The sequence below is a fragment of the Sceloporus undulatus genome, chromosome 4 (genome assembly GCF_019175285.1).
Source record: "Sceloporus undulatus isolate JIND9_A2432 ecotype Alabama chromosome 4, SceUnd_v1.1, whole genome shotgun sequence".
Taxonomy (NCBI): Eukaryota; Metazoa; Chordata; class Lepidosauria; order Squamata; family Phrynosomatidae; genus Sceloporus; species Sceloporus undulatus.
Window position 1 is genome coordinate 235,445,013 of NC_056525.1, and position 17,232 is coordinate 235,462,244.

Below are 17,232 nucleotides of genomic sequence, written 5' to 3' on the forward strand. Positions count from 1 at the left end.
AATATCTACCAACTGTGACAATCTCTTTCACAAGCCTGCAGGGGCTAATCCATTCTAGTAGCAGTTCCCATAGTATGAGTACATTAACTCACTGACGACATAAGAAACCAACAGGAATCCAGCCACTGCATTCAGTGGTTGAGAGTAGAATGTACAAAAAGTTTGGGTATCTCTTAGCTTCCTCTCTTTCTTGCACATAAATGGTATAGCTTGTGACAGAGCATGAACATTAGAAACAGAGAAAATTAATAAACTAAGCAACAAGGCTAAATTATTTTAATTGATGACTCTTTCAATAAGGTTCATTTCAATCATATAAAAAAAACAACAATTCACTATAGCGGAAAAAAAGTTTAAAGAATGTTACCTTGAAATAGCTGAATCAATATGATATAAACAATATTTCGTTGGGTCAGCTTTGTCTTTGAGTCGGAACACACTTGGAATGAATTCTGACATTCTCAGAAATTCTGCAATGATTGCATTTCCACAAGAGCACCTCCTCAGAACTGCCCTGCCCAATGATATTTTCAGCTAGGAAGTCCAGCATGGTGAAGGATGGCAAGGGTTCAAAAATGCCCTTTTCAGTTCAAGTCTGTTTTTTCACTCTTTGAGTTATCTGATGAGAGATGCATTGCTGATCCCTCTTACATATCTGAAAACATCAAGAACACGAATATATTTTGACACTCTGTATTCTTGATTTCTCTTTCTCCAACATATTTGGTTTTGCCAACTAGTTTTTACTTTTAAAAAAAAAAAGCTAGTTCTGAATATCACAATTTTAATATTCTTAAAAGAGTTTTCATCCTATACATTTCACTGAAGATTCCCACCATTAATATAAAACAAAACATTACTTCTTACGTTGGGGATGTAACAGTAATCCATTCTTCTGTACAAAACATGCTTAGGCATCCACTGAAAGTAAATAGAGCATTGGGATCGAAACAGCGATTTGAAAAGTTATTTTTCAGCTGATATTTTAGGACCCCCCACCAATGTGTCCAGGGACCCTGCTGGCTAGGGGCGACAACTGGAAGTAACTTTTTCTAAATTCTGGAATAAAGAGGTAGGCAACTGGACTGTTATGCTTAGGTTTGGTTGTATGGTTTGATCACTAATGCCATCACTCAGGAGAACAGGGTACAAATCCCTGCTTGGTCATGGAAACCCCCTTGGGCAAGTGGACACTCTTCAGCCACAGAGGAAGGCAAAAGCAACCCTCTCTGAATAAATCTTGCAAAGAAAACCCTGTGATAGATCCACCACAGGATCCTCATAAGTCGAAATGACTTGAATGTCTACAAAAAGCAAACACAAACTACTGCAATTTATTAGGTATCTGCTGATACTTGCACTTCCACACGTGTGTGAAAAATGTTTTAAGCTGTAAGAAACAGATATACTTGTGGGGATATCAACAGTGCAACAGCTTCTTTCCTTGACTTTGTATGTTGTTTTTCTGCAAGTACAATACTACCAAGCACAAAGCTGTCGTATGTTGCCGAGGGTGTGTCCTATAAGTGGGAAGCTCCATTTTGCCACAAATTCACAAATGAGCTGATCCAACATTAAGCAGGGAATCAAAAATAACCAGCTAGATCCCAGACTATTGCCTGAAAAATAAAGTGTCTGAAAAATACGTAACTCCAAGAATCCAAAAGGCAGCTGTCTTTGGGATAAAGTCTTTACGTGGGGAACCATACCACTTCGGCATGCTGCTTCCTCATCTAGGGTCGGCATTTCAGCTATGATTGCTCCTTTGGCCCCTTTGTCCATTTATGGGAGAAAGGCGGGGGATATAAATTCAATAAATAAATAAACCTTGGTTATTTGTTCTGGCTCATTTTCATATCTTAAACTGAGTAGACACAGTGAGCTATTGGCAGATTACTGTGAAGAAAAATCCAAAATCCAAAACCCCCCAAACATGTGATACCTTTATGGGGCCAAGAAATGGACAAATCCATGATGCAAGCTTTCAGAGCACTTCACGGCTCCTTCAAGAAGCAGTAAAATAAAGCCAGAATGTTTGTTGTTGGCTGCCTTCAGTCGTTTCCGAAACCTATAGGGGATTTTGTGGCAAGTTCTTCCGAGCATGTTTGCCATGCCATCCTCTGAGCTGGCTGAAGCCGTTGTGACTTGCCCAAGTGGATTTAATAGTGAGTGTGATTAACCCTTCTCCAGAGCCACAGCCAACGCTCAAACTGCTACGACACAACTGTTTCTTGCCTTCAGATATTGTTGGATGCAGTTCCCAGCCGCCCCCAGCCAGGTGTGGGAAATGTTGGATTTGCAGTCCGAAAACATCTGGTGGCTGCACATTCCAAACCTGTTTTAAGCATGTGTGCCTGGAAGATACATCCTCAGTGTTGTTACTACTTCCCCAATCAGACTCTGCAGCCTGACGCACTTCGCCTTCCACTTTCAGTTCCGGCCTAGTTTTTGCCCAATATTTTTCCCTTTCCCCTTTCCCCCATGGCCATAAAGTGGCGTCAAAACTGCCATGATCCCTACATGTAGATCCCACCCTGCGGAGAGACAAAAGGTCGTGTAGGGAGAAAGGGGGATATAAGAACATAATCATAATCAAATCACCTTCACAAAACCTACAAATCCCAGAACTGCATAGCAATAGCAATAACATTTACAATTGTATACTGCTTGTCAGTGAACTCAGCACGGAGCCATGGCAGATAAAGCAGTGTCAAACTGCATTATGTCTAAAGTGTAGATGCACCCTGAGACAGAAGGCTATATACCTCACAAACCTACAACTCCCAGAACTGCAGTTTTGTGAGATATTGTGTACAGTGTACACATTGTGTGCAGTGGAGATGCACCCTGGCAGAGACAGAAGGCTAAACATGCCTCACAAAACCTACATATCCCAAAACTGCACAGCACTGAGACATGGCAGTTAAAGCAGCGTCAAATTGCATGATCTTGACAGTGCAAATGCTCCCCTTCTGCAAGGAGGTGCCGAAACTCACTGCAGGAATTGAGACCGCTGTCACTGCCCTGGCTCAATGCTAGGGAATTCTGGGAACTGTAGTTTTGTGAGACATTTAGCCTTCTCTGCCAGAGAAACTCTGGGGCCACACAATAAACCACGGTTCCCAGGATTTCCTAGCACTGAGCCTGGGCAGTTAAAATGGTCTCAAACTGGATTACTTCTACAGTGTGTTTTCTTTCAATTTCTCTCTCTCTCTCTTTCCTTCCTTCTTTCTTTCTCTTTGTCTCTCCCTTTCCTTCTCTCGCTCTTTTTTCTTTTTACCTCCTTCCTTCCTTTCTTCTCTTTCTTTCATTCTTTCTCTCTCTTTCTTTCTTTCCCTCTCTCCCCTTCTTCCTCTCCCTCTTTCTCCTTCCTTCCTTCCTTCCCCCTCAAACCCAATTCTCCCCCCCTCATTTCCCCATCCCTAGGAAAGAAGCAGGAGAAGCAGGGGGGCCTTACTGGCGTGGGCATGGCCCCTGGAGGGGAGCAGCAGAGGCTGGGGCAGAGCCCAGAGGCAGCCATGGTGGGCCTGGGATCCTTGGCCAGCCTCCTCCTCCTCCTTCTCTGTCACATGAGGAGCATGTCATGTGGATGGGCGCCGGATGATGATGATGACCATGAAGCCCCAGCCCCTTTCCCTGCTCCTCCTCCTTCCCTCGGCTTCCTTCCTTGGCTGTCTGCGTCTGTAGCCAATGGGCCAACTGCTTGCTAATTCAATTGGGGGAGAGAGAAAGGAAATCAAAAAAGAGACCCAAAGGGCCAACAAGGTAAGACCCTTCTCCTCCTGCTGCTGCTCTTGCACTAGGCTTTGGTTGTCCTCCACATTGGGGAAACAAACCCGCTTTGGTACCGCTTTAACTCTGTTATGCTCTTTGCTATGGACTTCTGGGAGTTGGAGTTTGTTGTGGGGCCGACAACAACTCCAACTCCCAGAATTCCATAGCAAAGAGCTAGATAAATAGTTAAAGTGGTACCAAAGCGGGTTTATTCTCCAATTGTGGTGCAGACTTTTGTTAGGTCTCCAAAACTGTTGTGCTCTTTTAAAAGAGGATTTATTTTGGGGGACTTCAGCTCCCAGAAATCCCCACCATATGGCCAAACCTGGCTGAGGGCTTCTGGGAAATGAAGTCCACAAACAAAGAAAATCATTCCTTAAAGGGCCACCATTAAATTTAGGGAAGTGTCGTGTCCACACTGCCGAAATAACGCACTCTTTGACACCACTTTAACTGCCATCGCTCTAAAACACACTGCAGGAATGATCCAGTTTGAGCTGCTTTAACTGCCCTGGCTCAGAAGCTAGGGAATCCGGGGGAATTGTAGTTTGTCTTTTTGGCATCAGAGCCTCTCTGACAGAAAAAAATCAGTTAACTGGATTACTGTATTTCTGGTGTGCAGATGCAGCCTTTGTTGGTAAACTTTGCTTGGTTGCATCCGCACTGCAGAAACAACCAGGCTGACACTGCTTTAACGCATTGGTTTCAGTGCTGTGGAATGATGGGAGTTGTGTTTTATGAGACCTTTATCCTTCCCTCTCGCGAAAGCTCTGGTGCCACAGCAAACGAAATTCCCAAATCTGTAAGACATTCTAATATAAATGGACCAAACAAAAGCTAAGAAACATGCTATTTAGAAAAAAATTCATGCTTCTTAGTCCGCTCAGAATGGAGACGTTTGCCGAATCCTCTTGGACCGGAGGCTGAAATGTAGGACGCTTTTCTGACGAAAAGGAGGACGGTCATCCTGGACATGGCAAAAAAAAGAAGAACGAGAACCCTGCAGAAACTTGGCAAGAAAAACTCTGAATTGAATAGGGTCACGATAAGTTAAAAAGTGATTTGAAGAACACAACGATGACAATGACAACAACAGCAGCCTTGTTTTTTGCTGTGGGCCTTCAACTCATTTTTGACGTTTATGGCGACCCCAAGTCACCACAGGTTTTCTTTGCAAGGTTTATTCAGAGGCAGGTTTTGCCTTTGCTTTCTTCTGAAGCTGAGAGAGTGTTGACTTCCCAATAATCCCACAAATAAAAAAAGGGGGGGAGGGAGAATGGCGTCCCCTCGCCTCGTCCTGTCGATGAAACGTTTACGGAGCAGCCATTTCTTTCAATTTTGCAAGTTCCTGCCTGTTATAAAAGAAATGCTGCTCCGCGAATGCTTTGTTGACAGGAGAGGAGTGGGACGCCTCAATGACGCTTCAGCAGCGCGACCGGCTTTCCACCTCCGCGCTTCTGAAGCGTTTAGCCACCGATTTCAGCGCCAGTAAGTGCCTCTGTGTGAAAAGTACCCGCGCGCTCTTGCTTTGAGGCTTGTACGCCCAAAAATTGTTACAACTTGTGCTAGCTCTTCTTTTATCCTAAACTAAACATAACTTTGCGTCTGTATTCTTGGCAACATTATAAAAGGGTTGAAAGGTTAAAAAACAGGTAACCGTCTTATCTGGGGCCTGGAGACCAAAACGCTCTTCACAAGGGAATATGGTGTGTGTGTGTGTATTATAAAAAAACATTCCAGTCTTTTATTGTGTGGGGCCTATCAAAGTCTTAAACTCAATTTTATTTTTATTGGTTTCACATAGATACATCTACATTTATTTCTGTGTTGGAATCCAAATGATCAGTTCTGATGGAGAGACCAGTTCCGGAAGCATTTATTCCTGACGTTTCGCCTGCGTCTGTGGCTGGCATCTCCGAGAATGGTGACATGGAAGTACAAATGTTGGGGGAAGAAAACACCAAAATCAAGTCTCAGCGCATGCAAATGAACTCTACTCAGGCGATCATGGGGTTGTCCCCGCAAGACAATGGATTGCTATTAAATAGACACCATGCACTACACACATCCTCCTGTTCAACAACAGAGCCAACACACGATTCAACATTGTAAATCACTTCTCCCAACCAAGAGTCACACCAGTACCATTGTTCTCCACTATAAGTCAAGGGCAAGCATGGGGGCCAAAATTATGGTTTGATATGGACTCATGGATAGTGAGGATACAATTTAGGGGCATACAACAAAGGATGTAAAGGACAAATGGGGGTACAGACTGCACAAAACAGGCGGTCTGCCACGCCTTGTTTTGCCGTGCGACAACGCTGCAGCGGACAAACTGTGCCTGCTTCCTCGCGCAGCAAAGAACCAGCAAAATGGGTCTTCTTTTTGTGGTGCCCTTGTGATGCCGCAGTGTGCAATGGCACACTCGCAAAATACATCCTGACGTCGCAATGTGTGGGCGCTAACCTCCATTGCGTCCAAAATAGCACCCACTATACAGGGCGCTGCCATTTGACGCCCTCAATCATGTCGAGGGGCATCTATGGAAGCGCTGCCCCTCCACATGTAGGGTGCCATAATTCTCTACTAAAAACGGGACAAGTAGATAAAATTGAGACCAAATATAGGACAATCTTAGGATAAAATTTAGCCCAAAATGTAGGACATTTAAGGTCCTCCATTTTTCTTAAATTGGGGGAAGCACCAAAGAGGTGCCATACTGCCATTTCTCACAGAAACATTCAAAAAGGCCACGAAGCACAATTCATGCTGGAAAGGTAGGCGGGGGGTTCGTACTTCTTTTGCCTGCTTCCAGGATGATGAAACTAGCTCATACATTTTGCCACTCTAGAAAGGAGAAGTTAAAATACACTACTTACACTGACTTGGGATAGTCTACCCCAGTTTTTATGGTCAACTTTTTTTTGACGGACCATCTAGACTTATACATGAGTATTACACAGTGTGTGTGTGTGTGTGTGTGTGTGTATGTATGTATATAAATATACCCCATTCACTCCCATGCCAGCATTCTGAGATGCCACCGACAGATGCGGCAAAACGTCATGAGTAAATTCTTCCAGAACGTGGCCACATAACTCAGAAAGCCTGCAGAAAACTAAGTTTTTTGAACCTCAGAAAGCAAATGTGTCCCCATCTCAGGGACAATTTTGAATGTGGTGTATTTTGGAATTCAGGATAATGGAGGACTCAACCGGTGTAGAGCAGGAGTTGTGTGTGTAGTGGTTTTTAGAGTGATGATGATGTATATTACAGGTTATCTGCAAGTCCACAATCCAAAAAGTCCCCCAGTTGGTGTGCCATTGGTGGCTGCGAGATAATGCCACCATTGCTTTCTGATGGTTAGTGTACACAAACCTTGTTTTGTGCACAAAATGTTTAAATATTTATTACATAGTGCATTAAGGTGTATACCAAAACATGAATGAATTTCAGTGTAGACTTGGGTTCCATCTCCAATATCTCATTATGCATATGCAAAATATTCCTTAAAATAAATAAAAACAATCCCAACAATGCTTCTGGTCCCAATATTTTGTAAATCAACATGTATTTATATCCTGATCAACTAGACCTGGTTCTGCATACAGTCGTAGTAGTTTAGTTTGTATGTAGTGTTTTATGTTCAAGCCCTGGGATGTTTGTCTTGAGAACGGTGGGGTACAAATAAATAACAACAACAATAACAAGTTATTTATAATGCCCTTTCCAACCAAAGTGCAGTACAGAATATTCACACATATACCGTTAGCCTCCGTTGAATGGGGGATCTGTCCTTGCCCCCCCCTGACAACGGAGACTCGCGTCTATTCAAGCCCCAAGGTTTGAATGGGGTGCGTTTCCGCAAGTGCCACATGGGGCATGCCACCATAGGGACGCGCCCCCACTAAATAGTGGAGGTCACTCCTCTGTGCATATTCAAGAGCGAATCCTAGTCGCGAGAAGGGAGGGGTGACTGAATAATCAAAGACCAAAATGAATTTAAAACACAAGAGTCTGAACATCCTAAACTCATATGATAATATATTATTTTACTATAGATATTAACATCTATTATTATATATATTAACATATATTTAATATTACCATTGATTAAAATAATAATATTAGCAAACTTAACAGTTACACTTAACATGTGGAGAGACAGCGTGGTTTAGTAGTTTTGATTGTTGGTCCAGGGTTCAATATTGCTGGGCCATGAACCACTGAGTGACCTGGGCAAATGCATTCTCTCACCCTCAGAGGAAAGCAGGACACCAAACTCCTCTGAAAATATCTGCCAAGAAAACCCCGTGATAGGACCAACTTTGGGCTGCAACTGAAGGCACACACAACATTACATGTTAGATACCATAAAGGCACCAATCCTGTTGATCTTACAAGTGAGCAGGTCACTGTTATACTTGAATGGGAGACCACCAATGAATACCAAGTGCTGTAGGCTATATTTCAGGGAAGGAACTGTACAGTTCACCTCTGACTTTTCCTTGTTTAAGAAAAACATATGAAACTCTTGGGATCTCATCAGGCGACAGGCTATTGAAAGCACACAACCATGTCAACCATGTTAGATACCACAGGACACAGACACACACACACCCACACAATACAATACAGCTATTCATATATCACTGTAAACAAATTGTAATCAATTTGTAAAATTGTAATACCGTATAGTGCTTGTTCAGCTCTCTGTGCCCTGTGTGACACACACTCACATTTTAAATGTGGATTTTTTGTGTATATATCTTATTTGTCTCATTTTGTACCGTCTTTAACTGATGGGTGTGTGTTTTAATTGTTGTTGTTCCCCTCCTCACTCATGGGAGGTGGGTAAATATATAAATAATAATATAATAACAACAACAACTATTATTATTATTATTATTATTTATTAACCAGCACATGTTGTCTCGCCTAGAAGCTTACATTTTGACTTTTACAGAGGGAAAGCAACAGAGTAAGTCAGAGGGTCAGTACAGGAAGCAGTGAAACAAGCTGGACATGGGTCAGCAGTGTGATGTGGCGGCCAAGAAAGCCAACGCGATTCTTGCTTGCATCAATAGTAGTATAGTGTCCAGATCAAGGGAAGTAATAGTACCAATCTATTCTGCTTTGGTCAGACCTCACCTGTGTCCAGTTCTGGGCACCACAATTCAAAAAGGATGTTGAGAATCTGAAGTGTGTCCAGAGGAGGGCCAAAATGGTGAAAGGTCTCAAAAACATGTCCTATAAGGAGAGACTTAGGGAACATGTTCAGCCTGGAGAAGATGCAATTAAGAGGTGATATGATAGCCCTGTTTAAATATTTGAAGGGATGTCAAACTGAAGATGGAGCAAAACTAACAATATGAATTTCAACAAGGACAAATGTAAAGTACTCCACTTAGGGTGGAAAAATGAAATGCATAGATATGGGATGAAGGAAACTTGGCTGAATGAGACTACATGTGAAAAGGTTCTAGGAATCCTAGTATACCATAAGTTGAACATGAGTCAACAATGTGATGCGGCAGCTAAAAAGGGCAATGTGACTTTAGGCTGCATCAGTGGAAGACACTCCTTCGGAGAGTGGTGTAGTCTCCTTCTTGGTCTTTAAACAGAGGCTGGATGGCCATCTGTCAGAGGTGCTTTGATTGTGAATTCCTGCATGGCCCTTGTGGTCTCTTCCTACTCTATGATAATATGATTCTAAGTACCATTCCTACATCTCTTTTGTGTCTTATCTACACTGGTTGTAGGTCCAAGGCCAGTCAAGAGCATTTTGCTCCAGAAATGCCCCCATATTGGCCACAATGGCAGCTGCATGCTCCACGCTGCACCCGATGTGGCATCATTTGCTTGAGCCAGCTTGGCCAAGGCCACATCAGTACAGCTGGCCTATCCCTGGAGCTATGTCTTCTGTACCTGCAGGAGCTCTATGGACAGGATGGCCAGTGTGTCACAGCGGCAGCATGCTGTGTGACCTGTCCACAGAGCTCCTGTTGTTGCTGTGTGCTTTCCATGTCATTTCTGCCTTATGGTGACCCTAAGACAGGTTTTCTATGGCAGGACCCTATGGGATTTTCTTCACATCTGAATTTTGAATTTAAAAAAATAAGTTGAACTACACTTCTTTTTAGTGGTGAAGGAGTCCATCCCTATTCTTCCCATGTTATCTCTACCTCTGGTACCAAATTTTCTGTTAAAGAAGCAATCCCTAGGAATATATCTGCTTTATTGACTGAAATATAGTGGGCCCCCCATATCCATGAATTCTGCATCCATGGATTCAGCCAACCACAGTTCACAAATATTCATACACAAATTCATTCATAAATAATAATAATAATAATAATAATAATAATAATAATAATAACAACAACAACAACACAAAAATGCCAAAAAACAAACTTTGATTTTGCTGTTCTATATGAGGGCCACCATTTTACTACTCCATTATATACAATGAGACTTGAGCATCCAGGGATTTTGGTATCTATGGGGGTCCTGGAACCAAATCCCAGACTTGAGGCAGGATGGAAAAGGTGGGCAGTTCTGATTAGTTATTTGGTCAAATGCTTTCTGTAGTTTTAAGTAGACAAAGGCTGTATCCGCACTGCTGCAATTATCCGGTTTGACACTGCTTTAACTGCTCCTGTTCAATGCTATGGAATTTTGGGGTTTGTAGTTTTGTGCGAGATATAGTCTTCATTGTCAGACAGTTTTGATGCTACAAAAAACTACAATTCACAGATTTCCATAGCATTGAGCCATGGCAGTGAAAGTAGAGTCAAACTGGATTATGTCTTCAATGTGGATGCAGCCAGTGTATCTTAATGTTCATAGCACATTTAACATAATAAAGTACGCTAACTAGCAGTCATTTTTTGCTTACCATTTGTAGCCAAATGTGTATATTTCAAGTTGCATTAGAACTACTTAAAAATTTCCTCCAGTTATATAGCTGAGAGTTCATTTTCTTTCTGTTCACTTTGCATAGTAGGCTTGATTTATGTCCAAAGAGTTCTTTTGTTGCCCAGAGAGTAGGCCAGTTTAATGTAATACCTGTTGCTGTAACCCACTGGAAAAATACTACTGAATTGATCACCCTCTCAACACCTCTTACTCAACATTCATGGTCCATTCGGTCTTTATTGACTATTTCATAGTCAAATCCAAAGGGTTTCAGAGCATCTTAAAACAGAAGAGGAGAAAAGCTTCAAGTAGCAATGGAAAGTAGCTTAACATCTCCGTTTAATAAACTGATTAGAAAACATAAAGCTTATTACAGTCATTGTTTTTAAATACAGTGTTATTTTGAAACATCATCACAGATTGTATCAGCAGAGCATAAACACTGAGCTTGTTAGGAATCCAAAGCTGACAGCTTGTGAAAAGCAAGATTAAATGTGAAACAAACAAATGGAGAGCCTTCTGAATGCTTCTGAAGGCAGGCATCCCACATCCAAGAAGTATGATAGATAATTGTACTCTTGAATTTCACATTTCATGTTGCATTGGGGACTCTCTCAGCAATGTGGGGTTCTGTGTGCCTCATTTTACTTACAGGGGCAACAGTTATTGGTAGAGATGAGTAGATATGTTTGTATCTTTTTAGTTGTCAATATAATATATTGATCACCTTGTTGTTGTGTGCCTTCAAGTTATTTCCAACATTTTACGACCCTAAGGCCTGTTACAGACTGCCAAAATAAAGCTGCTTCAGGTCTCTTTGGAGGTATGCTATTTAAATGATGCATGGGTCCTAAGAGTCCAGAGGTCGCGCCAAAGCCACGCTCCATTCCTAAGCACTGGAGTGCAGCTTTGGTGCAGCTTCCGGATTCTTAGGATGCATGCATCATTTAAACAGCATACCTCCAAAGAGACCCAAAGCAGCTTTATTTTGGCAGTCTGTAACAGGCCTATGTTTCCAACTTAAGACAATCCTATCATGCGGTTTTCTTGGCAATATTTGTTCAGAGCAGGTTTGCCATTGCCCTTCTCCTAAAGATTTAGGGTTCCTCTGCTGCAGCTACAATGTGGTATCTCACAATCCAGAAAATATGCAGGGGTAGCTGTGTTGGCTTCTTCATACCATCTTAACTAAGGACAGAAACAACCAAATGCAGGCATCTTACTAACATCTCCAATTTTTCTCCTTTTTGGTTTGTAACATCTTGCCTGATGAAGAAGCCATGGAGCTTTGAAAGCTTGCAACAGGTATATTGTGCATTTCGGCTGGCCAATAAAGGTATCACTGTGTGATAATTTTTTGTTTGAATTTACAAAATGGTCAACACAGCTACCCCTTCATGTTTTCCAAATTAAAAAAATAGTGGTTTTTTTACACCTCTAGTAATATCTAGGTCTTCTGGTGCAACTCTATGGTCAACATCTACTGGATGTTGACCATAGAATCATGCTGGAGGACATACAAATCCCTAGAGAATTGCTCTCCCTAGGAATCTCCAGGTCCTCCAGTGACCATAGAGTTGCACTGGAGGATCTAGATATTCCTAGAGAAAACATATTAATCAAATGCATGAATAATCAAATCAACAAAAAAATCTGTGAATATGGAGATAATTAATTCTAGAACTATAATTGTTTATAATTAATTCACTGTTTTGTATTGCTTTAACTCTGATTTGTTTTAATCTAATACTAATGGTCTAATATAGATCCCATATTGGGGGAAAGGTAGGATATTAATGAATGAATTATTTTTACACTTGTTACAGTTAGTTGTATTTTAACCATTAAATATATGTTATGATAACATATGTTTTAAATAAATATCATATTAAATTCTTTTTTATCATCAGGTTGTTTTAGTCTGCTTGTAAACCACCTTGGTTCCTGTGTCAGGAAAAAAAGTGGGATATCAATAAAATAAAATATCACTAAAATAAATAATAAAGTGAATATATTTTCCAGGACATTGGATGAGAATGCCTGGTCATCCTGTGATCTCCTTCAGTGGCCTGGACACATGCCTTTCGTCTCTGAAACAATGCCAGTCCTACATAATTACTGGAATGGACATCACTACAAACGTTGCTCTGGACCTTGTGCAAAATCACAGTGAGTCTCTCTCTCCCTTTCTCTCTCATTTTTAAAGAATTAGTTTTGTTCTCTCTGCAGTCATTTCTCAAGGCTTCCCATAAGTTTCTATGAATGCAAACATGGCTCAGGGCAAGAAATAAATGCTATCCATCTGTGGTCTAGTGAGAACTACTCACCTTGCTGAGTGTGTGGGAAAGAGACAAGGGCGATGTGTCATCTCCCTGCCTGCATAAATCACGCCAGAATGAAAATTGCATTCTCCCTTTCCTCTGAGGTAATTTTGTAATTTTTAACAACAAAGCAGATTTAAATACGAGTGTGATCATAACTGTGTTTTCTTTTGTGTTGCAAAATTTAAATTTAGGTTGGGTCACACTTAGCACTTTCCACTGCCTGTTTTTTTCCATCTTCAGACCCCTCTGCTTCACTCTGGTATATGCAGGGGGAATGCTTATCAGAATGCACATTATTCGCAGATGTCAGGACAGTTTATGATGGGCTTGAAAGGGTTATGTTACTGTATGAATGGTGCCTGATAGAAGCACTGTTGGCCCTCCATATCTACAGATTCTTCATCCATGGATTTAACCATCCATGACTTGAAAATATTTTTTTAAAAATCAAAAAGAAAACCTTGATGTTGCCATTTTATAGAAGGGACACCATTTTATCATTGTAAATTGTATTCACTATTGTAAATAATGAGATTTGACTATCCACAGATTTTGGTATCTACGAGGGGTCCTGGAACCAAAACACAATGCATACCAAGGGACCACTGTATTCACCCCCTTGACATTGTCACATTTTGTTGTGTTACAAGCTGGAACTGGAATTAATTTCATTGGTATCATTACCACTTGAGGTACATAAAATACTTCACATTGTAAAAGTCCAAAATAATTTTAATGGGGAATAAAAGTTAAATAAACAAAAACAAACTGATACTCATTGGCATTCATTCCCTTTTGTGTGACGTCCCTTCATCAGGTCTGATGCAACTCAGGGCCTGCAGAATCCACAGGAGTAATTGAAGAGAGTCCACTTGTGTGAAGTTCCAAAGAAATGATTAAAAGCTTACATTATGCCACCCCACCCTGGCTTTATCCCAGGACAGGGAACATACATGTGTCTAAAAATATTTGAGGCTTTTGGCATTGTTCACCATGGATAATAATTTCCCCATAGAAGACAGAATGTGGTAATAGGTTTTTGCTCTGATGCCAAACCATCATCTATATCCATTAATCACCATGATATTTAATAAAATATTAACACAAGCGCTTCACGAAAGCTTGACTATCTTTTGCTCTGGTCTGATGAGGATCAAACATGAGAGTAAAATATCCACAGTGAAAATTGATATTTTCTGGGTCATTTGCAAAGTTTCTGAAGATATAGAAAAATGTCCATCTGCTGTGAAAAATCAGGGTTGAAAAGAGAGTGAACCAGCCTCACAGCAAGTACAGTGTGTGCCCAGACTTAGCACAGGTTGTGTTAAGCATGGGTTTCACATTTGCTGACCCCCCTAAAGCTCCATAAGGATATGGCTGCCTTAGTGTTTTGGTTCAGCCCAGAGACAGTTTTCCAGGGTAAAGATACCCTGTACACAGCTCTCTTGATAGCATGCTTGGATGTGAGGGGAAACCAAGGAAAGAGGTTGGAGAAAAGTTACTTTTTTCTAGTAACAGATCCTGGAATCCTCAGCCAGTAGATTCATGGAGTGGGGTGGGGATACCTTTTTGTACTATAGTTCCCAGACTCCATCGTGGCTGAATGATTTTTGGCATTATAATTTGAAAAAGTAACTTCTTCTGAGAGTCACCTGTGAAAATGGTTAGTTGAGGAAATTCACTATGCTGACAATGAGAGCATCTATCTCATTCCAGTATGGTCTACAGTTGAATTCATTTACCAGATTTGGTGTTCTTAACCCCTTTGTCCAAACTCTGAAAATCTCACATAATATAATTGAGACAATTCTTTAAATTACTGTACAAATTTCATTAATTGCTAGGGAAGATAAAGAAACCACAGAGTACCTACTCTAATAGAACAGTAGAGGGAGCCCATGCTCAAACTAATATCCACAAACATACATTCATCCAAGAGATTTGGTTCCAAATACTTCAGGACTTTAGAACTTGTTTCCATCACACGAATTATCAACCTGATACATTATTTGCTTTTGAATCAGTTTATCAAATAAATCTCTATATTATTATCACAGCCTCATCAAAACCATAGGTATCTGAGGTCCCAAACAATATGAAATAATTTTACTAGTTCAAATGCAGAACATTACACTTTATGGTGTTTCTAAAAAAATATTTTCTTTTTTTAGTTTCAGTAATAGTGAGGGATCAAAAAAGCCTCAAGGTAAACTTAGGCACATTCCACAATATAATTTTATGGATCTACACATATAGAGGGTTGAGTGTTGGACTAGGATTCTGGGATATCAGAGTGTGGCCCAGAATAGACAGTCTAGATGGAGCAGCTGGAGGCCACTCTGGCCACGATTGGGCAGGGACCGCGACAACTGGATGGCGTGCTCCTGAAGTTGGATTTAATCCACTCTTTTTTGATCCGATCCAAAGGACTGGATCGTGGCACTAAGCGGCTTCTGGCCATTTTGTGTGTGTGTGTGTGTGTGTGTCATTTGAACGCCATGTCCCCAAAGCAGCCAGAAGCCTCCTTATTTGGCCCATGCATTTTGGGCCTTTGAATCTGTGCTCAACCAAGGAAACCAACTGGGTGTTCCTGGGCACATTCCCTCAGCCAAGTTGAATCTGAATTATCACAACTCCATCCTAGGGTCTTCTTGGCAATTGGTTGACTGGCTGAACCCAAAAGGTGCTCAACAATGGCTCCTTTTCATCCTGGAGAGAAATTGGGGGCATACTTATCAAATTTGCAGATGACACCAAATTAGGGGGAGTAGCTAATAACCCAGAGGACAGGATCATAATTCAAAATGACCTGAATAGACTAGAAAGCTGGGCCAAAGCTAGCAAAATGAAAGTCAATAGGGAGAAATGTAAGGTACTGCACTTAGGGCAGAAAAATGAAATGCACAGATATAGGATGGGGAACACCTGGCTGAATGAAACTACGTGTGAAAGGGATCTAGGAGTCCAAGTAGACCACAAGTTGAACATGAGTCAACAGTGCAATGCGGCAGCTAACAAGGCCAATACGATTTTAGGCTGCATCAATAGAAGTATAGTGTCAAGGGAAGTAATAGTGCCACTCTATTCTGCTGTGGTCAGGCCTCACCTGGAATACTGTATCTAGTTCTGGACACCACAATTCAAAAAGGATGTGGAGAACTTCCTGACAGTAAGGGCTGTTCAACAGTGGAACAAACTCCCTTGGAGTGTGGTGGAGTCTCCTTCCTTGGAGGTCTTCAAACAGAGGCTGGATGGCCATCTGTCGGGGATGTTTTGATTAAATTTCCTGCGTGGCAAGGGGTTGGACTAGATGGCCTTTGTGGTCTCTCTTCCAACTGGCCCATTCCGCACTTCCTTTCCGGATGCCCCTAACCCTAGTATGTGCCGAGTGCGTACAAAATGGTGGCGCCCATTCTGCATAGGCGCCACCATTTTGACGTAGCAGACGCTTAGCATCCGTACGTCTCGGCACCATTATGACGCTGCAAGTGCGCCATTGGCACCTTGCAGCGTCATAAAGGCGCCGCAAGAAGAAGCTGCATTTTGCAGCTTCTTTTTTGTTGTGCAGAGGAGTTGCGCGGTTTGGCCGCTGGGGTTCCTCCACGCAGCAAATGACGGCGCCGGCAGGCCGCCCTTTTTGGACAGTCTGTAAAATGCCTCTGTGATTCTAACCAAGGAAGCTACAGCACTGAGACTGCAAATCTGAGCAGGGCTGTTAATGACAACGTGTCTTGGATGTCTTTCATTCATAGGGTCACCATGAGTCAAAGCTGCTATGACAGCAATTAACAACAAAGGCTGAGAGAATTGACTTGCCTAGGGTCACTCAGTGGGTTTTGATAGCTGAGAAGAAATCTGAGCCCTTGTCTTCCAGATTCCTGGTCTAACATTCTAGTTTAACCAGTACACCATGCAGGCTCTCTACATATCCTGATGTGCGTGTGTGCCTTCAAGTTATCTGTTGACTTATGGTAACCCCATGAATTTATTTCCAAGGGTTTTCTTAGGCAAGGGGTACTCAGAGTTGGTTCTGCCAGTTCCTCCCTCTGAAATATAGCCTACAGTGATCTCCCATCCCAGTACTTAACCAGGGCTGACCCTTCTTAGCTTCCAAGATCAGATGGGATCTGGTGCCGTTAAGATAGTTAGGCCCCTGATGTATACGGTTGTACTATTATTCCTAAAAAGGAATAATACAAGGTTGCACCCAAAC

General features: G+C 41.7%; 2 protein-coding genes across 4 annotated transcripts in view; one reads left to right on the forward strand and one right to left on the reverse strand.

Annotated features, from left to right (window-relative positions):
- The window catches only part of WASHC5 (WASH complex subunit 5), a 76,862-nt gene extending 76,207 nt beyond the window's left edge, over positions 1-655 (reverse strand). The window contains 2 exon segments of the mRNA XM_042464467.1: positions 368-520; positions 522-655. Of these exon segments, the coding sequence (XP_042320401.1) occupies positions 368-520; positions 522-550 (182 nt within the window). The 5' untranslated portion in view covers positions 551-655.
- Positions 1-17,232, forward strand: part of NSMCE2 (NSE2 (MMS21) homolog, SMC5-SMC6 complex SUMO ligase) — a 302,808-nt gene that overhangs the window by 2,503 nt on the left and 283,073 nt on the right. The window contains exons 1-2 of one of the 3 annotated variants that reach the window (XM_042465808.1): positions 5,688-5,709; positions 12,718-12,864. In XM_042465808.1, coding sequence (XP_042321742.1) covers positions 12,726-12,864 — 139 coding nt within the window. In that variant the 5' untranslated portion in view covers positions 5,688-5,709; positions 12,718-12,725. Of the gene's footprint in view, positions 1-5,687; positions 5,710-11,977; positions 12,001-12,717; positions 12,865-17,232 lie in introns of those variants that run through there. The other 2 variants (XM_042465806.1, XM_042465807.1) reach the window with 2 other exon arrangements.